Genomic DNA, 23,883 nt, shown 5'->3' on the forward strand with positions numbered 1-23,883 from the left:
GAACAAGCAAGCCCCTTATAAAAAAAAAAAAAAAAACCCAAACCCATTGCCGTTGAGTCGATTCTGGCTCATAGAGCCCAAGATAGTGACTGGGAAATGTGTGCAGACTCCAGATGTCAGGGATGGTGATGGTACATTAAGCAATAGGGTTGCACAGTGACAAACGATGACTCTGCTGTCTCCTCTCCGGAACCACTATTCATCCTCTTTCCCACTCCCCCACCTCTCCAACCCCTCCAGCCTCCCTCACCCATGGGCACTCCAAGAAATCTGCCACCTCTCCGTCTCCTGGGCTCCCAAAACTTATCCAAAGTTCCTGACTCAGTGTGGGGATAAATCATACCCCAGATCAAGTCTGGGTGTGAGAAACTATTCCTATTTGCTCTGGGTCCTGAGGCCTCAGGAATTGGGGTCGGAAACATCATGACAATTCAGGTTTTCAATATTCTTGGCAGAAAAGGAAGGCCACAGGATTGGGATAGGTGGCATGAGTGAGCCTGGGAGCCAGGGAGCCTGGGAGCCAGGGAGAAGACCACGAGAGAGGGAAGGTTGGAGTACAGGAGCTAACGAGAAGAAATTGAGAGCTGGTTGGGTCTTGCTCATGATTTAACCTGCAGTTTCAAACTGATAATCCTCAAATGGAATCCAGCCCATAGATGTGTTTTGTTTGGACTGCACAGTATTTTCCATTTTTTAGAGCCTAATATTAAAAAATCCTATGTCACATCAAATCCCAAACTCCCAGCATCCTTGACAAATCAGAAGATATGGTGGCAATGGACACATGTTCCCACATGCCAACAATTGGCTGGAACTTTTAGGCACCGCCCTCTTCAGATAGTGGTTTTGCTACAGTCTCCACCACTCCTTCTTATCCTCCAACAGTGAGGCCTAGCATCCTATGCCACTCAGCACTGAGCTGGCATTGTTTTCCTTACTCCCAACCTGTCTCATCATTTATCTTACCTGGCTGGCCTGTTCAGGCACCTGAACTTTTTACTCCTTAGCTAGTCTTGACCCTTCGTTTAACGGAAGAAACTGAAGCCCAGACAAGGGCTATGACCTGGCTACAATGTCGAGTGAATCAGTGGCAGAACCAGGATGAGAATCCCAGTGTCCTGACTCCGTCCCCAGTGCCCCCTTCTTCTGAGGATATTCTTGGCCTGAATCTTCAGTGCCTGGAAAGTCATTTTCCTCTGAGTCACTCAATGGGAAACTGAGGCCTAGGTAGCCATGAGGACTCCTTCCCATTAGGCCAACTTATGGCCTTGGGGCTCCGGATTAAAGAGTAGAAGAAGGGCCTGACTGCATGGATGTGTGTGCGGCGGTGGTGGTGCTAGTCATACGATCTGGACATAATGCCCAAGGGGCAAGAAGTGACTAAAATCATTGCTATCTTGAGAGTCACAGAACACAAGGTGCCTGAAAGGGGGCCAGAGGTATAGTGAGGCACAGGCTGCGGCGTGGGAACAAAAGTCCACACTGTGGGCAACCAGACCCTTCCGCCAGAGCTGGCCACTTCTCCCTTTGGAAGGGGTTTCACAATGCCCCATGTTTGCGTTTGGGGGTGATGTAAGAGATGGGGAGGGGCTGTCTGTGCCTAGCTGAGGAGGGGTGAGACAGCAAGCGCTCCCGCACTCATTTGCTGATGCACAGAGAGGGAGCCCAGGCACAGAAGCAGCCCAGCACATCGCCCACACACAGAGTGTTCCTGAGGCCTGCCATACTCATGACAGGTGAGCAGCCACCTCCAGAACTGGGTTGGAGCCCAGGTCTGGGGGAGACTCGGGGAGGAAAAGAAGCCCCTGGTCCCCCACAGCAGTCCTGGTCTAGGCCACAATTCTGGACACCAGCCTGGGGTTGGGTTCTTCTCTTTCCCAAGCGCACAGCTTTCCTTGCCTGATCTCAGAGCCCCCCGGCTTCCTTGGCTGCAGGAGGCAGGGATTGGGGCTAAGGGGCAGTCATGGTGGCCTCAGTTTGCCCACCACAGAGCCCAGTGTCTCTCTCCCCATCTTCTGTGGAGGCAGAGATCTGGATTTGGGGGTCTCTGCACTCACAGGGGAGGAGAGTGTAATTTTGGAACACCTACTCCCCATCCCACCCCAATCTGCTGCTGGAACTTTTGGTTGAGGGATGGAGGTGATGGACTCAGGATGGGGGTAAGGGCCCCCTATTTAGTTGGAACTTGATTTCCGCACTTTGCTAGGAGGAGGAGGGGACTATAGCAGATGGCTTTAACCTGGAAGCTCCAGAAAGAGGCAGGTCACTCACCATGCCTCATGGGACCCCTTGCAGGTGACAGGGGTCCCCAAAGGCTGAGCAAGCCCAGCTATGGCTCCATCTCCAGCCCATCCAGCCCAGGGCCGCAGCAAGTGCCTCCCAGACAGACCTACCTGAGTGAGAAGATCTCCATTCCAGATGCAGAACCGGTGGGAATGCTGGAAATTTCTTGGGGTCTTTCAGGATCAGTGGGACCATACGGGAGCTCATAGGGTGGGGGAAAAGGGGCATCTCCTTGTGACCACAGCAAGTCCCTTCCAGCTCTGAGCAGCAGTGACAGACGGTAGTAACTGCCCCCTTCTCCCTCTGTCCCCAGCACTTAGGGATAGCTGCTTAATAGTTGTCTAAAAATTATCAAATGGCTTTCTGAATGAATCTCAGCTTTCCTGTGAAGGGAAAGGGGCCTGGGGTGAATTAAGATTGGAGGTTCAAGTATTTGTTTTAGCATCAAAAGAAAGAACCCAGACAAGGGTATAAGGAGAAACTTATGAGGCAGCAGGCTGGCATCTGTGACTCTGTCACCCTGCTCTTCCAGAAGCCTTGGTAGATGCCTACGTCCTGGGCCAGGGTGGGGATGGGGAGACCCCTAGCCTCAGTGGACTCCAGAGAGGAGGCCCTGTGGTCTGAGAAGGGGCAGGAGGGGGAGATGGAACAGGGAAGCCTGGCCCCTGAAAAGGCCCCTCTTGGAGCTCTGAGGTTCTGCTTAGTCAGGGCCTTCGAGAGGCGGGCTGATAGGTGCGGGCTGCAGAATGTGACAGATCAGAAAGGGGATCCATTGTGACTCAGCTAATCCTGCAGTTCCCCCTACCCCCCCGGCCTCCCTGTCCTCCAGGGTGGCAGCCCTAGGAACGCAGAATGAAGGGCCAGGCTGGGCAGCCTGGGCTGGTGAGCCTGCCAGGGCTCAACAGGGGGCTGCCCAGGGCCAGCTGCTGCCCACCCATATCTAGGACCCTCATCCTCCTCCCTTCCAGGGCACGTTCAGCCTGCGGAAGCTATGGGCCTTCACAGGGCCTGGCTTTCTCATGAGCATCGCTTTCCTGGACCCAGGAAACATCGAGTCGGATCTGCAGGCTGGTGCCGTGGCTGGATTCAAAGTGACTTAGTTGGGGCCTGGAGGTTGGGGTGGGGGGTCATGGGGGTACAGTGTGTGGAGACCCTCAGTTTGCTCATTTCTCCAGGGTGGCCTGCATGGATGGAGTTCCAGGGAGAAGGCGTTAAGTTCAAGATGGGCCAGAAAAGGATCCCCAGGCAGACCCTGCAGAGGGTGGGGTGTCTGTGTTGGGGGTGGTCTTCTCGCTCCATCTCTCCACCCTCTCCCGAGGAATGTCCTTATTAGACAGTACCACCGGCTGGGGCTACCTAAAACTGGCCCCTCCGGCTGAAGGGCTCCCTGCCTTCCCCACAGCTGCTCTGGGTACTGATGTGGGCCACGGTGTTGGGCTTGCTCTGCCAGCGACTGGCAGCCCGGCTGGGCGTGGTGACAGGCAAGGACTTGGGCGAGATCTGCCACCTCTACTACCCTAAGGTAAGGTTGGTGGATCCAGCCGGGAAACACCCACAAGCTCCAAACCCTGAACAGCCATTTGTAGCTTCCATGATCAAATAAATCCAACATCTTATATGGGTGTCACAAGTCCATTTAATCGATAAGAAGACTGAGGCTCAAACTAATAGCTCATAGCCTGAGAGGGACATTAGTGACACCACACTCATTTTACAGAAGAGGAAATTGAAACCTGGGAGAGTGACTTGTCCAAGGTGAAAAATAGGTAGATGTCAACTAGGGGATGGTCACTGGGTGGGGTGGGCATCATATCAGTCAGTGTCTACTCAGGAAAACAGAAATTACACCACTAGATATTTCAAAGGCATGTAATGCAGGCATTTAGTTGCAAACTTGTTGGAAGGACTGTAGGAACAAGAGAAGGAGTGTTACCCAGAAATCAGGAAGCTGCTATACTCCTGGGCAGTGGCCCACGAGCGTCATTTACTGCGGAGCTTCTGGAAGCCACCACTGCCACCACTGCTGAAATGGCCACCAATGTTGCTGCTGCCATTGCCAGTACCACTGCCGGAAATACCACCAGAGCAAGCGAAAAATGGTTTCTCCCTGCCTTTCAATCCCCCATCAAGTGTCTCCTACAGAACCTAGCTGGCAGCAGCTGGCAAGGTTGTTTTGCAAATGTAGTTTGCAGTCTTCTAGCCCAGCAGTGCAGCGTTGAGTGTTGAAAGGGGAGAGTAGGGCTGAGAGACAGCAGACGGATAGCTGACATAGCCTCCATGATGGCTACCTCCTGCCCCACAGGTGCCCCGCATCCTCCTCTGGCTGACCATTGAGCTAGCCATTGTGGGCTCGGACATGCAGGAGGTCATCGGCACAGCTATTGCATTCAGTCTGCTCTCAGCTGGACGGTACTGCCCCAAGGGGCCCCAGCTATGCAGCTACAACTTCTGCCCCAGCCCTTGAACCTCCCTGAGTCCATTTTGTCCTGTAGTCCCCTCTGACATAGGGCTGTTGCCCTATTTGCCTGATGGGGAAACTGAGGCCCAGAAATGTAAAGTGACTTGTCTGAAGTCACACAGCACGTGAGTTGTGCAGACTTCAGGACCTCAGTCCCAAGCTCCCTGCTATTCTGGGTCCCCCCAATCAGCTCTGCCCTTCCTAGAGTATTCTTCTCCGTTTTCCCCATTCCCAGTACACTCCCATGCCCCTCTTCCTTAGCTGCCTGGGGCCTCTTTGGTCTCTGCCCCCAGGAGGCCATATTCCACAGTCTCCAGCCCTGAAGCTGGGAAGTCCAGGCCGCTGGACCAGGCTGGGCTGACCCAGGCCACTCTGGTTTCAGAATTCCACTCTGGGGTGGCGTCCTTATCACCATCGTGGACACCTTCTTTTTCCTTTTCCTCGATAACTACGGTGGGCATGCACCTCGTTCTCCTAGCAGAATGGTCTGGGGGGCTGGGAGCTGGGCCGCAGGGGCATGTTAATGTAAGAGTTTTGCTGGTCTGTGCTGGGAGAAGGGCTCAGGATTAAGACCGCCTAGGTTCAAATTTGAGTTCAGTCACTCCAGCTTGGAACGTTTCTTAGACTTCAGTGTCATCTATAACCTGGGGATAATAATAGCACAGACATCATAGGGCTGTTGTGAGGATGCAATGAGGTAATATATATTAAATACTGGCACAGTGCCTGGTACAAAGTGCTCAAAAATATTAGCCATTAATAGTTAAGTTGTTACTATTGTTTGTTCTGCCGCTTTGCCCTCCCTCTAGGGTTGAGGAAGCTGGAAGCCTTTTTTGGATTCCTCATTACCATTATGGCCTTGACCTTCGGCTATGAGGTGGGAAGCTAGAGATGCAAGCACCCCCAAGGCTACCCCTCTCTTGTCCCCCTGCATAGCCTGAGAGGGGGGAGCAGCCCTTAGCCAGGTCCAGGAGCTGCTCCGCCCAGGGCTGGAGGAGTGGGTGGGAGGGGCGCATGGGAATTGGTGACGGCAGTGATGGCTGGGCAGGGGCGGTTTTGGGGGCTCGGCCTGATGAGGCTCCTCCCCACAGTATGTGGTGGCACGTCCTGATCAGGGAGCGCTTCTTCGGGACCTGTTCCTGCCCTCGTGTCCGGGCTGCGGCCAGACGGAGCTGCTGCAGGCCGTGGGCATCGTGGGCGCCATCATCATGCCCCACAACATCTACCTGCACTCCGCCCTGGTTAAGGTGAGCAGACGGCAGGGGAGGGAGAGATGCCCGGATCCTTAGGTGCCTCACTGGGCCCCGCCTCCGAGCCTGGAGCCCCGCCCATTGATGGTTTTAGGTAGGAAGTGAATCATTCTCTATTTATTCAGCATATAGTAACGCTGAGGTGTCAGTGATGAAAAAGAAGACCAGGCTCCTGCCCTCCTGGCGTTTGCATTCTAGTGGGGGAGACTGAGGACGAGCAAGTAAACAAAGAAAAGAAAGAATGATGGGTAGCCAGAGGTGCTCTGAAGGAAATGAAAGAAGTGTGAGAGGGACCGGAGGGATTGAGGAAAGGGCTACTTTAGAAAGGATAGTTAAGACAGGCCTGTCTAAGGAGGTGACCTTTGAGACTTGAAGGATGGGAAGGAAGATCCAGGGAGAAGATATTCCAAGCAATGGAGCAGTAAGTGCAAAGGCCCTGAGGCAGAAATAAACTGGGCATGTTTGAGGGCATGGTGAATGAGAGGAGAGTGTCAGGGGCTGAGGGTAGAGAGGGCAGGGACCAGGTCACACAGGCCTGGAAGGCCAGCCTTCCTTCATTCACACAGTTGGTCACTTCAGACCTGGCCCCTGTGACAAGGGCAGAGATGTGAGAAGGGGGTCCGCCGACCAGCTTGTCCCAGACTGCCATGTAGGGGGCTTTAGAAGGAACTGGAGTTTGGGAGAACCAGGGCTTCGAACCTGTTCCTTCTTGTTCGAACCCCTGCTGAGAATTTGCATTTCTAACAAGTTCCCAGCTGAGAATTTACCTTTATAACAAGTTCCCTGCTGAGAATTTGCGTTTATAACAAGTTCCTTGCTGAGAATTTGCCTTTCTAACAAGTTCCCTGCTGAGAATTTGAATTTCTAACAAGTTCCCAGGCGATGCTAATGCTGATGGTTAGGGACCAATTCTGAGAACCACTAGTAGAGCAGTGGTACTAAAAATTTATTATACAGAAGAATCACCTGGGGATCTTGCTAAACGGTAGATTCTAATTCAGTATATCTGGGGTGGAAATGCAAATTCTCAGCAGGGGTTCAAACTGGTTTGAAGCTCTGGGGGGAACACAGGCAGAGGTGAGGGTGACACTGGGGTGGCTCTGATCAGCTATGGCCCTCCTCTCCTCTCTGCCCTCCACAGTCTCGAGAGATTGACCGCACCCGCCGGGCAGACATCCGAGAAGCCAACATGTACTTTCTAATCGAGGCCACCATTGCGCTGTTTGTCTCCTTCTTAATCAACCTCTTCGTTGTGGCCGTCTTTGGGCAGGCCTTCTACCACCAAACCAACCAGGCTGCGGTGAGGCAAACTTTCCCCACACGCCCACACCCGTGCCTCCCTCCCCACACCCCCCTTGCAAGCTCTGCTGGGAACTCAGGCAATGTTCTGCCCTGCACTCCAGGCACTGGTGTGGGGAGGGAGATGTGACTTGGTTTCCAACTCAGAGCCCCTCCCACCCTACTGTGGAGACATCACTGCCTCATGCTAACCCCAACCCCAGGCAGGCTCTTAGAGGGGCATGCCCACACCAGGGGGCTGCAAGGCACTGCCATCCAAGGGAGCAAGCGGAAGGGTCCAGCATTCCAGCTGCACCTTGACGGGTGGGCAGGATTTGAAACCACAGTGAGGGCTTCTAGGTGGAGGGGGTGTCCGTGCACGAGCCTGGTGTTATGAAGGTGCAGGCAGTGGGGTTCTTCTCTGAGTCCCCTCTCCTGATAATCTTCATTGTCAGCAACTAAACCGTCATTCACTCAGCAAATACTACTGAGCATGTTAATACCAGGTGGTGTCCTAGACCCTAGAGATGCCGCAGTCAGTGATACAGACACCCTCTAGGAGCTTAAATCAGGAGGAGGCGAGCAGACGGCAAACAAGTTAACAAATACACAAGAGAAGTATAGAGAGTGAAAAATCCTGGGAAGGAAATAAAGAGGGTGATAAATAGAATTGGAGGGAAAGGGTTGCATTAGCCCAGGTAGTTAGGAAAGGCCTCTTGGAGGAGGTGACATTTCTGTTGTGACATTTTTCCCTGGCTCTCTAGGATTTGGGCTGTACAACTGCTGGCCAGTGTTAGGTGCTTATTGTGTGCTGAGCACTGGTGGGGAGGACTGCTCTGCTGAGTGACCATGGGAGGTCACTGATCCTCCCTGAGTCTCACTCTGCTCCTCAGCACAAGGAGAGCGGTCTGAATAGTGGGTTGCAAACCCGTGTGCTCAGGGCCAGGCCGGTTGAAGGGGTGTGGGAAGTGGGTCAGTGTGAGAAGAGGGGACTGTGGGGCAGCCTGAGTCACTTCCAGTCTCTCTGTGGTAATGGCAGCTCTTCTGAATCCTAGAGAAGCTGGAGATCCAGGCTCTCATTTGAATCGTCTCAATTTTAAATGTGGGCAGGAAAGTCACATTAAAAAAAGTATATATATGTATGTGTGTTTGTATATATATATATATATATACATAAAACCCATTGCCACTGAGTCAATTCCAACTCATAGTGACCCAATAGTACTGAGTAGAACTGCCCCATAGGTTTCTAAGGAGCAGCTGGTGGATTTGAACTGCCAACATTTTGATTAGCAGCCAAGCTCTTAACCACTTCGCCACCAGGGCCCCCATATATACATACATGTATGAAACCAAACCCATTGCCATCGAGTCGATTCCCACTCACAGCGACCCTATAGGACAGAGTAGAACTGCCCCATAGAGTTTCCAAGGAGCGCCTGGTGGATTCGAACTGCGACCTTTTGGTTAGCAGCTGATCTCTTAACCACTGTGCCACCAGGGCTCCGCATGCATACATACATACATACACACACATATGTATACATGGAGCAGCATACATACATACATATATACACGTATATATACATGGAGCCCTGGTGGCGCAGTGGTTAAGAGCCATGGCTGCTAACCAAAAGGTCGGCAGTTTGAATCCACCAGCCGCTCACTGGAAACCCTATTGGGGCAGTTCTACTCTGTCCTATAGGGTCGCTATAAGCTAGAATGGACTCGACGGCAACGGGTTTGATTTTTTTTTTTTTATATATACACATATATATATACACAGATATAATTTGTTAGCCAAAATACGTCTGGGCAAAGTCAGCCTGCAGGCCGCCATTTTCGACCCCCGTCAAGGCAAGGCGGTCTGATTTCACATGACTGAGTGTGCGCTTCACATTTCCCTCCTCCTGTCCCGGCGCCCGCAGTTCAACGTCTGTGCCAACAGCAGCCTCCACGACTACGCCAAGATCTTCCCCCAGAACAACCTTACCGTGGCGGTGGACATCTACCAAGGGGTGAGCACTGAGCAAGGTGGGCGGGCAAGGGCGAGAACCGGCGCTGCTCCTCGCCCCGCCCACCCGGGGCGGAGCCTGCGCGGGAAGGGGCGGGGCCACGAATCTGACCACACACCTCCCGTCCAGGGCGTGATCCTGGGTTGCCTCTTCGGCCCCGCAGCCCTCTACATCTGGGCCGTGGGTCTGCTGGCTGCAGGGCAGAGCTCCACCATGACGGGCACCTACGCGGGACAGTTCGTGATGGAGGTGGGACCGGGGGCAGGCCGGGGTCTGAGGACAACAGGCACACAAGGGCCGCCAACAGCGGGCTTCCTTGGCCCTTAAAGCAGCCCCGAGGGTGCCATTATAAACCCCACTTTACAGATGATAAAATTGAGGTTCAGAGAAGTGAGGCGACTAACAAGACCCTTTTCCCAAACCTGTGTAGTCTTCAGCTGTCGGCCGTGGGAGGGAGACCTCACCATCACTCTCCACCGGTCCCCTCTCCGCCAACTAGAGACAGAGCTGCCCCCCACTTCACAGACAGAAAAACAGAGGGGTCCTTGGAGGCATGAGGTGGGCTGAGGGACGCCAGGAAGTTTCTCCCCTGAAATCCCCAGCCCTGCCTCCCCTCACCAAGTTGCCCACCCTACCTACGCCCCAGGGCTTCCTGAGGCTGCGGTGGTCTCGCTTTGCCCGCGTCCTCCTCACCCGCTCCTGCGCCATCCTGCCCACCGTGCTAGTGGCCGTCTTCAGGGATCTGAGGGATCTGTCAGGCCTCAACGACCTGCTCAACGTGCTGCAGAGCCTGCTGGTGAGCCGGGCCTCCCTCCCACCTCGGTGCTGAGCTAAACGGGAACCACAGAAATCTGTGTGAGCCTCCGTGGGTCATATAATCCCCACAGCCGCCCAGGGAGGTAGGAACCACCACTACCCTGATACACTACCATAAGTGACTAGTGGCAGAGCTGGGATTCCAACTCACACTGCCTGTACCAGAGCCCCTAAACACTTTAATCTGCTTTTGAGCCTCCCAACTTTGGAAGGCATAAAAATCTATTACCCATTGTTGTCTAGTTGATTCTGACTCATAGCGATCCTATATGATGACAGAGTAGGATTGCCCCATAGGGTTTCCAAGGAGCGGCTGGTGGATTGGAACTGCCGACTTTTTGGTTAGCAGCCAAAGGCTTAACCACTACACCACCAGGGCTCCATTTGGAAGGCATAGAAATGGGGAAACTGAGGCTCAGAGTGGTTAGGGGACTTGCCCAAGGGCTCCCAATGGGGCCGTCAGAGGAGGCCTGGAGTCCCGCCCACTCCTCCCCTCCTGGCTGTAATCTAAGGGCAGGCACCTAAGCCTATATTCCCTGCTCTCACCAGCTTCCCTTTGCTGTGCTGCCCATCCTCACGTTCACCAGCATGCCTGCCTGCATGCACGAGTTTGCCAATGGCTGGTGAGTACTCCCCATGCCAAGCACTGGATTTGCATTACCATCTTTAATCCTAACAGAACACCCAGAGGTAAGATCTCCCATTATTATCATTATTCAGATGAGGAGACTGAGGCTCAGAGAGGTTAAGCAGCTTGCCCAGGGTCATACAGCTAGCAAGTAGTGGAGTAAGGACTCGAAGTGGGGGTAGTGGGTATGCTGTTTCTGAAGAATGTATGCTCCTCACCCTCACCTCAGACTACACACTTACAAAATCCTGCCAGTGTGGAGCCTGGAGGGCCCAGAGGGCCATGGAGGGAGGAGGTAGGTTAGGGGTCTGCTCCAGGCCCCACAGGTCAGAGGATCAGGCTCTGTGTATCTCCTCCCCTCCCCTAGCTGGCTTTGGGCACCAGAGGAGGAGGAGAAGGAGAAGAGGTGGGTGGTCCAACTGCATTCAACCAGTCCTGAGATCCCCTTCTGTCCCCCAGGCTGAGCAAGGTCATCACTTCCTCCATCATGGCGCTAATCTGTGCCATCAATCTCTACTTCGTGGTCAGCTACCTGCCCAGTCTCCCCCACCCTGCCTACTTTGGTCTTGTAGTCCTGCTGGCCGCAGTCTACCTGGGACTTACCATCTACCTGGTACTGTGGGGCCAAGGGGTGCCTTGGGCATTGGGGAAGCAAGGAGAGGAGGCAACAGATGGAGGGGATGTGGGGGCGACTAACCCGGGCTTCCCCAAATATCCCCTCCTCCATTCATGGCCACCTCCTCCCCCAGGTCTGGACCTGTTGCATTGCCCACGGAGCCACCTTCCTGGCTCACAGCTCCCACCAACACTTCCTGTATGGGCTCCCTGATGAGGAGCAGGAGAAGGGAGGGACAGCTGGATGAGCCCCCACATGGGGGCAGACATCTGGCCTGCTGAATAGGGCAGCAGGGGCACGGAGCCAGCAAGATGGAGCGGAGAATTTTGGAGACAGGGTTCCATAAAGGGACCTGCTGCTTCATAGCCCAGACAAGTGATTAACTCTGGGTCTCACTGTCCTCATCTGTAAAATGGGAACAACAACCACCTTGCAATGGATGTAAAGCACTTTACCACAGCGCCTGGCACTTGGGGTTTTAAAAAAAAAATCATTCAAAAATATTTATTGAGTACCTATAGTAGTGATCCCGACAAACTGACCCAGCTTTAAAACTGACACTTAAAATAGTCTGATGAATGCTAAACAAATGTTAGTTGACTTCTCATCCAAAAGAGCAGAGGAATGGAAGCCAGGGAGGGGGCACGCAATCCCCCTCCCCCTACTCCGTCTGGCTTGCTTCTACCTTCTGCTGGGTGGCCTCAGCCTTAGTGTCCTGCCTGCAAACCATTTTCCAGGTAGTGAAGTGGAGGCGCGGTTCTCCCCTCTACAAGCACCAGGTCATAAAGAACCCAAGAGTCCGTGCCTCTGAGGCCCAATTCATTAGCCATTTCCCCAGGGGACTGGGTGGCCAGGACTCCCACGCGGCGCTGTTAAGGCTCCCTGGGCGCTGACTCCCAGCTCCCCCTAGGGGCAGGGACAGTCCTGAGCGCAGGCACTCCCAGCTTTGGCCACACCCCTCCCGGCCTGGTGGGCCGGGCGGGTTTAAGCGCCCTGGGGTGCAGGAATTCGCCCCAGAGCACAGGTAGGGGGAAGCTGTGTGGGCGGGCAAGCCACTCTGCCCCTGGGAGGAAGCGGATGCCCTTTCGCCCTGAGCAGGGGCTGCTCTTTACAGACGCTCCCTGGGCCGTTTCTAGGCTCCCCTAGATCCCTCCTCCTGTCTTCTCCAGTCCGTTGAATCCTAGCCCCAGAGCTGCTGAGAGCCGCGGCTACGAGGGGCCCAAGGCCCCTTCCCCCGTGTTGAGCCTGGGGCAGGCGTTGGTCCGGAAGCACCGTCCGAATTCTCGGGGGTATGGCCGGGCGGGTGGCACGATTCTGCGCTCAGGTTGGGGCGCTTGTTTATGAGAGGAATTGCCTCTTTCTTAAAAGGGCGACGGTGCCAGTGGGGCCCGCATGAAGGGAAGGGATAGGACTGGTTTGTTTTCACCCAGGGCAGCAGCGGTAGAGGGTGCCTGGGCTGCTGGGCAGAAGGGTCGCCCACCCTCGTTCTCTGGGCGTGGCCGTGCAAAAGATGGGGCCCATGCAAGCTGACGGAGGGGATGGATGGCGGGGTGGCGGGGGGGGGGGGGGTTAGTGGAGAAAGGGATTTCCCAGTTCCCTCTCCAGCTCCCTGAGGGTACCCTAGCTGTACTCCCTGCACACCTCTCTGGTCAGCTCATTAAGGATTAATTGGGTGCCAGCCTCATGTGCCAGACCCGCTCTGTGCTAGACGTGGAGGAGAAAGAGAACGTCCTGAAGTAAAGGCGATAGCAGCTCTCACGGAGTTCACGCTCCAGTGGGGAGACAGCTAAGTAAACAATGACAGCAACAACAAAGCTCTATAAAGTGGGATGGGATGAGGCAGGAGGGTGTATAGGACACAGCTGAGCAGAGTCTGGGACGGTAGCTCCTGGGTAGGATTTCCAAAGCTGAATAGGAATGAGGGGGAGGCAGCCAGGGGGCACAAGCCTGCCAGGAATGGGGTCCGGTGTGCAAAAGGGTAGAGACAAGAAACATTGGGAATTCTTAGATCTTGGTGGGGGAGAGGGGAGTAGGGTCCCAGCTTATAAAGTCCCCATAAGAGCAGGCTAATCACAGACTGGTTAAGCCTGGGACTCAGAACCTGGGGACAAAGAAGGTGGGGAGAGAACCAGAGGGCCAGCTAAGGTGCAAAGGGGATTAGTGCTGAGGGCAGTCCAAGGTCAGTCATTCTGTACAGAGAGGCCCCACAAGGGACTGCCCCAGCCATATAGTAGCTCTGGTCTTCCCAGCCCCCAAGTACAGAACTAACTTGGGAGAGGTTGCTCAGTTTCCCTTTCCCAAGCTCCATTCAGCAGCCCCTCAGGCTGGGAGTGGCCTTGGCACCTTGACACTTCTGCCAGGGCTCCCTGCCTTTCTGCATAGTCTCCTGCTCCTCCCCTGGGACTGGGTCCTTACCCCATTTGGCAGATGGGGAAGCTGAGGTGCTAGGTGGAAGAGACACACTTGTCCACAGTAGCCAGATGGAGCCAGGCACCTCGGGTTTCCTGATTCACAGTCCCCATGACTTCGCTCCTCCTGAGGGTACAAATCAATAAAACAGATTCAAATAAATTGTGTAGATAAAGCGACTCCCAGCTTCTGGGTGTGGACCCAGAGGGCTCAGTGTGGAAACCCAAAGAACTGTCCCTCCCACCCTACAGAACACTTCCACCAGCTTCTCTGTCTCCACAAGACCTCCCCTCCCCCCAGACCCTGGGCTGTAGGGGCCTTCCAGATTCACCTCTGTTACCACGCCTACCCTGGCCTGAGAAGAGAGGTAACTCCAGGGCACCTGACCAAAAATGCGCCTGCGCCCGGCCTTGGAGGGGTGGTATCCCAGGGTGAGGGACCCACACCAGCAAAGGCTTGGAGGTGACAATAGGCAAGTGCTGGGGGCGGGAGGTGAGGAATCCTGTGAGCTCAGGGTGGCTTCGTTTGGGAGGCGGCGGAGTGGGGCAGCGGCCCGATCCTGCTCAGTACCCCATCTCCCTCAGCTCCTCTGACCCTCACGGGGACCGCGGGCCAGGCTCCAGCCTGCTTCACAGAGGGAGAGGAGGCCTCGGAGAGGAAAGCAAGCTGAGGCCAGAGGCGAGGCCAGGGGTTCACTGGGCCTGTCAACACACATTTCCTTTTGGGGTCAGTGCGGCCGGGGCATCCCCAGATAAAGCTCGGGCCAGCCAGAGGGGAGGGGGCTCTGCCCCCTCTGATGGGCCTGGGTCAGCCACTCCTCTGAGCTCAGTTTCCTCCTCTGTAAAATGTGATCAGGCGGGGGTAGTTCTGCGGAGTCCATGAGATAAGGGGAAAAGACGGCGCAGCTAGAGCGGGCTCCAGGCGAACTGCTCGCTGCATGGATAGCGAGTAGTCACGATAAAGTGCAATGATGGCGCCGTCATGCAGAAGGCGTGCCGTCGAAGGAGCCCGGCCTGGGAGTCCCAGGCCCACACCCTTCCCGGGTCGCAGGGCGCGGGCCGTCGGCTCCCTCGCTGCCCTGGCGGACTTGGCGCCGCGCTTGCTCGGGCTGCCGACGGGATAGAACGCGCCCGCCCCGCCCCGCCGCGAGGGCGGGCGGGGAAGGAAGTGTCGGGGCGTGTTTGTCTAAGCTCAACTTCAGGGTTATTTTTTAAATAATGAATACCGAATAGTAATGACGAAAGGAAGGCACTTCATAAACAAGCAGACAAAACCCTGAGACCCCACGGCGCAAAACGCGGGAGCTTTCTGCGTGAAGGATCCGCGTGGAAACGCAGGGTCCACGCTGGTCAGGTTATGTCTCCCGCATAACCAGGCCGGGTAGGACGGAGTATCTAAAATCCTCAGGCGAGCAGTTGACGCCTGAGGCCCTCACAGCCGGGCATGGGTCCAGAATGGATGGAGTTCCCACTGTGATGGGTCCCTGGGAACAGAAACGAGTCCCAGCACACAGCCTGTCCCCCATAATCACAGAGGACCAGCAAGCGGAGGGTAGAGGACCTGGGAAGGCCGCTTGGACAAGGTGGCGTTTGGTCGAGGCCAATGGGATTTGGCTCGGCGTATGGGGAAAAACTCAAAGCGGGGGTAACAGCGCGCAGAACGGACCTGGGATAGCAGGGCGCTCCACTCTTGTTCGCGGGAACGCGAAGTGGTGGACGTGGGCGCCAGGGTTGGGCGTGCGGAGCGCCAGAAGGAGAGGTTGGCAGGGGACAACCTGGGGCAGGGACCTGCAACTATTCCGCCCTACAGACTCCGGTTAGCTTGCCCCAAGATTGCGGTGGGGGTGAGGGTCACAGTCTGGTTAAGAGCACTATTCTGTTTGGAGCTAGCAAAGAGCCTGCGCGCGCTCATAGCTTCCCTTAGACCTTCTGACTGGAGAGAAAACCCATTTTACAGATGAGATACTGTTTCTCAGATGAGGAAACTGAGAAGCGGCTTGTCCCGGGCCCTCGGAATACTCAAAGGTGGGGCCGCACCGCCCTCCCGAGCGTGGGCGGGGCGGGCGCTAGCCCCGGACGCTCCGCGCCCTGGAACGGTGGGCCGGGCGCTGGCCTTGCCACGCAGCCGCAGAAGCTCAGCCCCGCGGGCGGGCGGCAGGAACGGAGGCGACACCCCCTGGAGCGCGGCAGGAACCCGGCCGGGCCCGCCTCCACGCTCGCCGAGCCGCGCCGGCCCCAGAAGTGATGAAAGCGGCGGCCGAGTCCAGGTCACGCCGAAGCCGTTGCCCTTTTAAGGGGGAGCCTTGAAACGGCGCCCGGGTTCCATGTTTGCATCCGCCTCGCGGGGAGGAAACTCCATGTTGTAACAAAGTTTCCTCCGCGCCCCCTCCCTCCCCCTCCCCCTTGAGCCTGGCTCCCCTCCCCTCCGAAGCTCGCGGGGATCCCTCCCTCCCACCCCTCCCCTCCCCCCCGCGCCCCGATTCCGGCCCGAGCCGGGGGGGAGGCCGGGCACCCGGGCCAGAGTCCGGCCGGAGCGGAGCGCGCCCGGCCCCATGGACAGCTCGGCCGTCATTACTCAGATCAGCAAGGAGGAGGCGCGGGGCCCGCTGCGGGGCAAAGGTACAGGGGCCGCGGGCGGGGGCCGGAGCCAGGCGCCGTGGGAGGGAAGAGGAGGGGGCCGAGACCCTCCCCGGGTCGCCGCCGGCGCTCGCTTCAGCCAGACGGGATTCCGGGCGGGAGCTCCCAGCCCGGAGGGAGTGTGGAGGGAGTTCGAACTTGCTAAGGCTCAGAGACGCGGGGCGGGGCCTCGCGCCTTTTGGGTGCTTACATCTTCCTGAAGTGGGGAAACTGAGGCAGGGTAGTGAAAGAGGGCTTCTTCGGGGTCTCCCGGGCTGGCGGTGCAGGTGCCAGGGAGTCCAGCCCGCCTCTCCCCCGCAGTGCGCCCCCCCCCCCACATTGGCGCCAATGGGGCTGGGAGATGGGGTTGAAGAGGGCGCCTTAAGGCCACCCGCCGGGACTCCGCCCCCTCTAGGCCGTGGTCCGGTCGGGGGAGGGGGCGCTGAGGTGACAGCAGGCTACGGAGGGTTGGAAGGATCTCCCGCCAGCACACGGCCAAGCTCCCCACAAACTTCGTGTCTTGCGTGGGGACGCGGAGCTACTCCGAAGAGCAGTACTTCCCAGGGGCGCCTGCCGGCCGTGGGGGAGCCTTGCACCGCGCGGGGCACGCGCTGTCCCGGCTGCAGGCCCGTGGGCGCCGGGCCTGTGGAAACACGCATGGACCCACGCAGCTGCCCTTCCCAGCCTGGGCCCCAGGGGCTGGCTGGCGCGGCGTGGGGGCTCTGCCCGTCCCTGTCCCGGTATTGAGCTTAGGGGCTTGGAAGCACCCCCCAAGTCTGCCCACCTCCGGCTTGGGTCCATCTCCGCCCCGGTGCCGGGGGAGGGTGGGTCTGTCAATCAGTTACTCCAAGTTGGAGGTCCGGGTGGGGTGGAGGCGGAGGAGGTGGGGCCAACAGATGGCCTCAGGGACACTGGCTCCAAGCTGCTCGACTGCAGTGTTGTGCCCCCGCCCCCTGCCTCTGGGCCAGGCCTCAGTGAGGACTTTGGACACACGGAGGGGTGGAGAAGATGAGGGGAAGGCGGGAGTGGGCAACAGGTCCCAGGTTCTGGCCCTCCTTGGCAGGGAGCCTCCTGAGCAGAGGCAGCTCAGGTAAGGTGGGCTGGGTGGCAAGAGGTATCCCCAGGGAGTCCAGTCCTTAAGCAGTATTTCACCTGAGCAGTGATACAGGTTGTAAGAAAAAAAGAAAGAGCACCCCCATGAGTCCTCCTTCAGGCATCCTACCCCCTAACGTGAGTGCCTTTGTGCATACCTAAGTATGGGGGCCCACGGGGTAGCCTGGAGCAAATACTGGTGGGGCCCCTGGCTTGGGCATTTCAGGTAGGGCCTGGCAACCATCGCAGACCCCACCACCTTAGTGTGTCTCCCTTGATAAAAGGGGGAGGCCAGGTCCTCCCAGCTCAGGGGTTCACACCTGGGCACCTAGGCACATCTCTGTAGGCCAGCGTGCATGCCCCCACCTTGGGCCTCCCTGCTTCAGGTGACCAGAAGTCAACGGCTTCCCAGAAGCCCCGCGGCCGGGGCATCCTTCACTCACTCTTCTGCTGCGTGTGCCGCGACGATGTTGAGGCCCTGCCCCCCCACAGTGGGGCGCCCCTGCTCGTGGAGGAGAACGGCGCTGTCCCCAAGGTGTGTGACAGCCAGGTGGAGGCTGCAGGGGCACCTGGGCTCAGCCAGGGTTAAGGCTCCTGACCATATGTTTTAGGCTCCACCTGGAGGCCCTGGGAGATAATTTAGAGGGAGGATGAGAGGTGGGAGTCTTCCTATCACCCCAAGACTAGCTCCGTTGGTCTCAAGACTGCTGCCCAGTGAGGGCGCCTCAGCTAGAGAACGTCTGAATTTCCTCCGTCCATAGAGACTTCCCTTCTACCTTGTTTTTACAGGTGGGGAAGTGAGGCCTAGGTCCCAGAGTTGGCAGGAGCAAAGCTGGGGAGAAGGTGGTCTCTCCCCACTGTCCCTGTCTCCTTGAGAATAGGGGTGGAGGAGGGAAGAATAACTAAGAAATGATTGGGGTTTGCGAGCGGTGCCCGAGCCAGCCCTGTGCCTCCCCACAGCAGACCCCAGTCCAGTACCTGCTCCCCGAGGCCAAGGCCCAGGACTCAGACAAGATCTGTGTGGTCATCGACCTGGACGAGACCCTGGTGCACAGCTCCTTCAAGGTGGGCCCTGCCCAGCAGCCCTCAGCCCCAGGGTCTCTGCCCTGGCCTGGGAGGGGGAGCTTAGCCTGGGCCACGACCCTATGGGGCTCCCAGCCCAGCTCCAGTCTCTGTTTTCCCCCACAGCCTGTGAACAATGCCGACTTCATCATCCCCGTGGAGATTGATGGAGTGGTCCACCAGGTGAGGGGCAGTGGAGGAGGCGAGCGGGCTGAGCTTGGTCTCCTAGACCCCGGGCTCCTCCTACCCATTCTGAGAGCCCTGGGATGGGGCTTTGATAGATCTCAAAATGTCAGAGGCCCAGAGAGGGTGTGAGCCTTGCTCAAGGCCACACAGACTTGCTCAAGGCCTCAGGAACTTGCTGGATGCCTGGGCCTGCAGAGTGGGGGGTTCCTCTTCTCACAGCCCCCTTGCCATGCCCCCTTGCCCCACCCTGCCCGGGACCCAGTTCAAGTAATTCAGGATAGGTTGTGTGCTGTCCAGCCTGTTCTCCATTACTTGGCTCGGGGGCCGGTGCCCTGCAGCCCTGGGGTGAGGGGGCTACCCTTAGCCCCCTGCATTTGGCTGAGGGACTAGGAATTAGTGATTCCCCATGAAGAAGGGCCAGAAGCTAGGAGTTGGAAGTTCATTTTGATTTTTTGGGAGGGTGGATGGTGTCCCCAGGGGCAGTTGGAGTGACTGGCCAAGTTGAGCCTGTAGGCCCTGGGACCAGCCTCCCTCCTGTGTCCCTCTGCCTCCTCCCACCCACCCACTGCCCTCCCAGCCCTCAACTACCCCCCATACCTCCCTCGCCTGGTGGCCAGCAGTCCCCTCACTGACCCACCCCCCAGGTCTATGTGCTGAAGCGGCCCCACGTCGACGAGTTCCTGCAGCGAATGGGCGAGCTCTTCGAGTGCGTGCTGTTCACTGCCAGCCTCGCCAAGGTGAGCCCCCGCCCTCTGAAGGGGTCCTCCCCGCCACCCTCAGCTTGCGCCGTGGTCCCAGGATGACCCACCTCTCCACCCCCAGTATGCAGACCCAGTAGCTGACCTGCTGGACAAGTGGGGGGCCTTCCGGGCCCGGCTGTTTCGTGAGTCATGCGTCTTCCACCGGGGGAACTATGTGAAGGACCTGAGCCGGCTGGGCCGAGACCTGCGGCGGGTGCTCATCCTGGACAACTCGCCCGCCTCCTATGTCTTCCACCCAGACAACGCCGTGAGTGCCAGCAGATGGGCCAAGACCAAAGAAAGGGGCCAAGCTGGGCCGTGCCCAGGGCCTGGAGCCTTCTCTTCCCCTCCCTCTTCCCAGCCCTCAGTTTCCCGTGTCGTCCACTCTCTTTGTCCCCCTGCCCTTGCTGCTTGTAGTTTGTGTGACTCTTCAGTGTAGAGGGCTTGGGCCCATGCCGGGCACTGTAGCAGTTTCAATCTTCAAGACTGCGTGTTGGCGACCTGTGAGCGGGGCACAGAATTGAGTGGTTTTGATTGAGATTTTTAAGAAATGAATAGAAATCATTGGGGTGCTTTGCACATAGTCAGGTGAAGTGTTTTTTTATGAAACGTTCCTTGCTGTAAACATGCTGTCAGAAAAATTTGAAGACTGTGGGTGAGGGGAGCCAGCCCTCTGGGGTGGGGTTTCCAGGACCAGAGTAGGCACTAAGGGCTGGCCTGGACATTCTGTGCCCAGGGCCACTGGGTCCCCTCACTGCCCCATCCCCATCTCCCCAGGTACCAGTTGCCTCGTGGTTTGACAACATGAGTGACACGGAGCTCCACGACCTCCTTCCATTCTTCGAGCAACTCAGCCGTGTGGACGACGTGTACTCGGTGCTCAGGCAGCCGAGGCCTGGGAGCTAGTGAGGCCGGATGGGGCCAGGACCTGCCCCTGACTGACGCCAACACCTCCTCACGCTCAGACTTCGCGCCCACTGCTCCTTAAGTAAACCCATGGGCCACCACACTCAGTTCCAGGGGGGAGCAGGTGCCTCCCCCACCAGCCTGGCCCGGCTGCAGAGGGGGCAGCAGGCGGCATCGAGGGCGATGAGCCCCAGGGTCCCCGTGTCAGTGCCTTAGAACCCCCTGCGCCTTCTTGGGGGGCCTGGGGGGGGGCCCTGTGTCCTGCTCCCTTTTTCTCCTCTCTATGCTGCCATGTTTCTCTGCTGCCAAATTGGGCCCCTGGGCCCCTTCCGGCTCTGCTTTGTTGGGGGGCAAGATCCCTGCTGTCCCATGCCTTGGCCCCCAGCTGGGAACAGTGGACACAAGTGCCTTGCGTAGAGCCCCTCTTCCTGCCCAGCTTTTCCAAAGGCTCCATCCTGGGCAGCTGCTCTTGCCCGGACCCACCTACAGGTCACTGCAATCCAGGCCGGCTGGAGAAACCGCTCCCGCCACCTCCCCCACGGCCTCCCTGGGGACTGACGCTGCCCCACTAGTCGCTGCCTGGGAGGGGGCATATGTTACCATCTATGAAGGGAGCAAAGTCTGTTTCTACGACCAGAGTCCAGCGTCTCCAGGGTCGAGGGCTGCTCTCCCCATCACCCAAGCCCTGCCCCTCACATGTGCCTTAACCACCTATGACCAGGCCCCCTTGCGGCTTGGCTCCCCCAGCTGTGAGTGGGGGTGTAGCAGGACCCCCGTGTGGTGCCATATAAATATGTATATGTGTATATAGATTTTTAGGGGAGGGGAAATGGAAGGGTCAGGGTAGAGACACCCCTCCCTCGTCCCTTTCCTGGGCCCAGAAATTGGGGTGGGGGGGAGGGAAAGGATTTTTACATTTTTTAAATCGCTGTTTTCTGAATGAAACAAGCCAGGCTCAAGGGCCCCCAGGCCTGTCCTCTGTCCCTCACACCCCCTTTGCTCTGTTCATTCATTGAAAAAACATGTATCGAGCACCTTCTCTATGCCAGCACTGTACTAGGCCCACCAGCTGAGTGGGGAGTCTCTACAGCACCTAATAGGTGCCTCCCCCACCCACCCCACACTTCACGGTGCCTTTGGGGGATCTGCAGGAGGTAGGACCCTTTTTGTGGGGTTTGGGGGTCTCCAGAAAGCCTGGCCAAGCTGCCCCCTTCCTTTGTGCCAACCCACCCCCTGCAGCCCCCTGCCCTGCCCCCTGCTGGCTAGGGGCTGCTCCCGGGACACGTTGCCTTCTGGCTCTCTGATACCTGGAACCCCTCCTGCTATGTGCTGTATCTGGAGGTCACGGCCTTGGGCTCTCCCAGGGCCTAACGGTTAAGGGGACCCACATTACCAGTGCCAAGGGGGATGGCAAGTGGAGTGGAGATGTCCTTGTGTCCCCTCCTCCCCATAGAGAACTGGTGGCGGAGGGAGGATGGTTGGCTGAGTCGGGGTGATCCACCCATTTTAAGTGCCTTCTCTGACTGAGAGCCTCACAGTGTGATGAAAACTAAAGAGAAAGCCAGACCCCCTAATCCTGCCTCTGTGGTTATTGGGGGCAGGGTTGACTAGGGGTGATTATGCTTCTTACACTTGTGATACTCTGTGTCCCTTGAGGCCTCGCTCTGAGGTAGGTGTCAGTGGAGGGAGGGATGACGGCCCCAGCGTCCCAGGGGCTTCAAGTGTGACCATTGCAGGGTTAGAAGCGTGAGCTTTGAATCGAATCTGAGTGAGCCTCCCAGCTCTACTATTAAATTATTTCGCTTAGCCTTGGAGATACAACCCCCCCGGTGGCACACATGGTTAAGAGCTCCAGTGCTAACCGAAAGGTTTGTAGTTGGAATCCACCTAGCAGCTCCGTGGGAGAAAGACCTGGCGATCTTGTTGGGTCAAGATTACAAGAAAACCCCATGGGAGCAGTTCTCCTGTCACAGGGGGCCGCTATGAATGGAAATTACTCCAAGAAGCAGTCCGCTGCAGAGCTGATTAAATGCTGGGACATACAGGGCTGTAAATGTTAGCTATAAAGCAGGAGGAGGATGCCTGTCTTGGGAAGGCCCCTGTGCCCTCGAGCGAGCAGGCAGGGGCTGGGGGGGCCCCACAGGGGCGAGGTGGGGAGCGTGGGAGAGTTAAACCGGGAAGCGGAGTTCGCTCACAAGAGAACTTTTGAACAGCGCTGACGTGGGCTGGCCTGAGAGGTAGAGCTCCCACCCCCGGCTGGGAGGGCCGAGCGAGGGCTAGGCGCCATCTGCGGGCAGAGGTCCACAGGCTTAGGCCTCTGAAGCAGGCGGGGTGGGGGGCGGGAGGAGCTGGGCGGGCATGGGGGCTAGGTCTCGGTTCCCCCAGGACTCTCTACCTCACCCACCACCCAACTCTGGCCTCTCCGACCCACTGGCCGCACCCTTGCTCGAGCCTCCGCCCCGTTTCCTGCCCCCGCCCCTGCGGCCCTGGCAACACTTCCTTTGCAAAACCCGGCAGCCCCGGGCCCTGGCAGGAAGTGCCCGCCCGCCCCTCCCAGGCCCTCTTTTCTTGCTTCCCGCGGTGGCCACTAGAGGCCTCTCTGTACTCGCGGACGCCTGGGCTCCCAGCGCCTGGGCCTCCCCTGCCTACTCCCCTGGGCACACACACGTGACGCCAACCTCACCCCAAGGGCTGGAAAGAAGAGAGCCCGCATCAGTCTTCCCTCCCTCGCGGGTGGGGAGGTTCTGGAGTGTCCCCCCGCCCCCAGCACAAACGCACAGACAGACATACACACACAGGCAGGGGGCGAGGGATGATCTGCCCCTCCCAACGGTTGGTTCCTGGAACCCCAGCTCCACCTCCTTTACTTCCCCCACCCCTCATTACCTTACCTTGGGAGTCCAGCGCCAGGTCGGCCTCTGGCCGGCTGTAGTTGTCCATATGTCCTTTTCAGGCCACCCTGAGTGGGATCTGCGGTGTGATACCTCACCTCCTTCCGCAACACACGACTTCCCAGGTAGAAAAGAGCCAGGAAACCGACCTGGGAAGAGGAGTCCGCAGCACTCTCAAGTCAGCTTGGCGTCATCTCCCGTCTGGGCTGGGCAACAAGAGCTTCTGTCAGAGTGAACGTCCAGACTTCCCTGAGCCATGACCTCGGGGTCCTGCTCTATTACCTGCTCTCCGTGCAAACCCTGGTACCCCCAGATTTGCATCCCAGAGGCCCAGAAACGCAGAGGAGGCGTCAGGGCTCCCAACTTTGAATGAGACCACAGTCAGCCCTTCCTATCCACCACCAACTACACACCTCCACCCACATAGAGTTCAAATTAACCACGTGTCATGTGCCGGGTGCTTACTATGTGCCAGGCATGGTGCCAGGAACCGGGACATGACATAACTGCACCGTGGTGTCTTCTCTCAAGGAACTCACACCCTAGTATGGGAGAAAGAAATGTGAACAGGGGATCCTAACCCTGAAATGCAGTGAATGCAGTTCCAGATGTGAAAGGCAGACAGGATAACAGAAGGA

At 57.5% G+C, this 23,883-nt stretch overlaps 2 protein-coding genes across 6 annotated transcripts; both read left to right on the plus strand.

The window, feature by feature from the left end:
• The first annotated feature begins 1,605 nt into the window (after positions 1-1,605).
• SLC11A1 (solute carrier family 11 member 1) lies at positions 1,606-12,836 on the plus strand. 2 transcript variants are annotated; one of them, XM_004376312.2, is made up of 15 exons: positions 1,606-1,736; positions 2,296-2,429; positions 3,252-3,374; positions 3,686-3,805; positions 4,586-4,692; positions 5,124-5,194; positions 5,551-5,618; positions 5,833-5,988; positions 7,133-7,291; positions 9,198-9,287; positions 9,414-9,533; positions 9,931-10,080; positions 10,650-10,723; positions 11,188-11,341; positions 11,478-12,836. In XM_004376312.2, the coding sequence occupies exons 1-15, from the start codon at positions 1,649-1,651 to the stop codon at positions 11,589-11,591; spliced, it is 1,728 nt and encodes a 575-aa protein (XP_004376369.2). In that variant the 5' UTR covers positions 1,606-1,648; the 3' UTR covers positions 11,592-12,836. The 2 variants fall into 2 exon arrangements, 1 of the variants encoding a protein (XP_004376369.2); XR_002824086.1 differs by lacking the exon at positions 11,478-12,836 and having other exon boundaries at positions 10,650-10,790; positions 11,188-11,313.
• A 3,464-nt stretch (positions 12,837-16,300) lies between these two features.
• CTDSP1 (CTD small phosphatase 1) lies at positions 16,301-22,654 on the plus strand. 4 transcript variants are annotated; one of them, XM_012555571.2, is made up of 7 exons: positions 16,301-16,371; positions 17,847-17,995; positions 18,421-18,525; positions 18,649-18,705; positions 19,353-19,445; positions 19,531-19,716; positions 20,226-22,654. In XM_012555571.2, the coding sequence occupies exons 1-7, from the start codon at positions 16,305-16,307 to the stop codon at positions 20,352-20,354; spliced, it is 786 nt and encodes a 261-aa protein (XP_012411025.1). In that variant the 5' UTR covers positions 16,301-16,304; the 3' UTR covers positions 20,355-22,654. The 4 variants fall into 4 exon arrangements, with proteins under 4 accessions (XP_012411025.1, XP_004376370.1, XP_023587064.1 ...); XM_004376313.2 differs by having other exon boundaries at positions 18,424-18,525; XM_023731296.1 differs by lacking the exon at positions 20,226-22,654 and having other exon boundaries at positions 19,531-20,105.
• The last annotated feature ends 1,229 nt before the right edge of the window (positions 22,655-23,883 follow it).

The sequence above is a fragment of the Trichechus manatus genome, unplaced genomic scaffold (genome assembly GCF_000243295.1).
Source record: "Trichechus manatus latirostris isolate Lorelei unplaced genomic scaffold, TriManLat1.0 scaffold00041, whole genome shotgun sequence".
Classification (NCBI taxonomy): Eukaryota; Metazoa; Chordata; class Mammalia; order Sirenia; family Trichechidae; genus Trichechus; species Trichechus manatus.

What these genes read in the sequence shown, in the direction of transcription:
- SLC11A1 (XM_004376312.2), top strand. Translation starts at nt 1,649, where the DNA reads ATGCACAGAGAGGGAGCCCAGGCACAGAAGCAGCCCAGCACATCGCCC. An exon ending in AGTCTGCTCTCAGCTGGACG is followed by an intron (nt 4,693 to 5,123) that starts GTACTGCCCCAA and finishes CTCTGGTTTCAG; the next exon opens with AATTCCACTCTGGGGTGGCG. An exon ending in CGGTGGACATCTACCAAGGG is followed by an intron (nt 9,288 to 9,413) that starts GTGAGCACTGAG and finishes CCTCCCGTCCAG; the next exon opens with GGCGTGATCCTGGGTTGCCT.
- CTDSP1 (XM_023731296.1), top strand. Translation starts at nt 16,305, where the DNA reads ATGGACAGCTCGGCCGTCATTACTCAGATCAGCAAGGAGGAGGCGCGG. An exon ending in TGGTGCACAGCTCCTTCAAG is followed by an intron (nt 18,526 to 18,648) that starts GTGGGCCCTGCC and finishes TTTCCCCCACAG; the next exon opens with CCTGTGAACAATGCCGACTT. An exon ending in TTGATGGAGTGGTCCACCAG is followed by an intron (nt 18,706 to 19,352) that starts GTGAGGGGCAGT and finishes CCCACCCCCCAG; the next exon opens with GTCTATGTGCTGAAGCGGCC.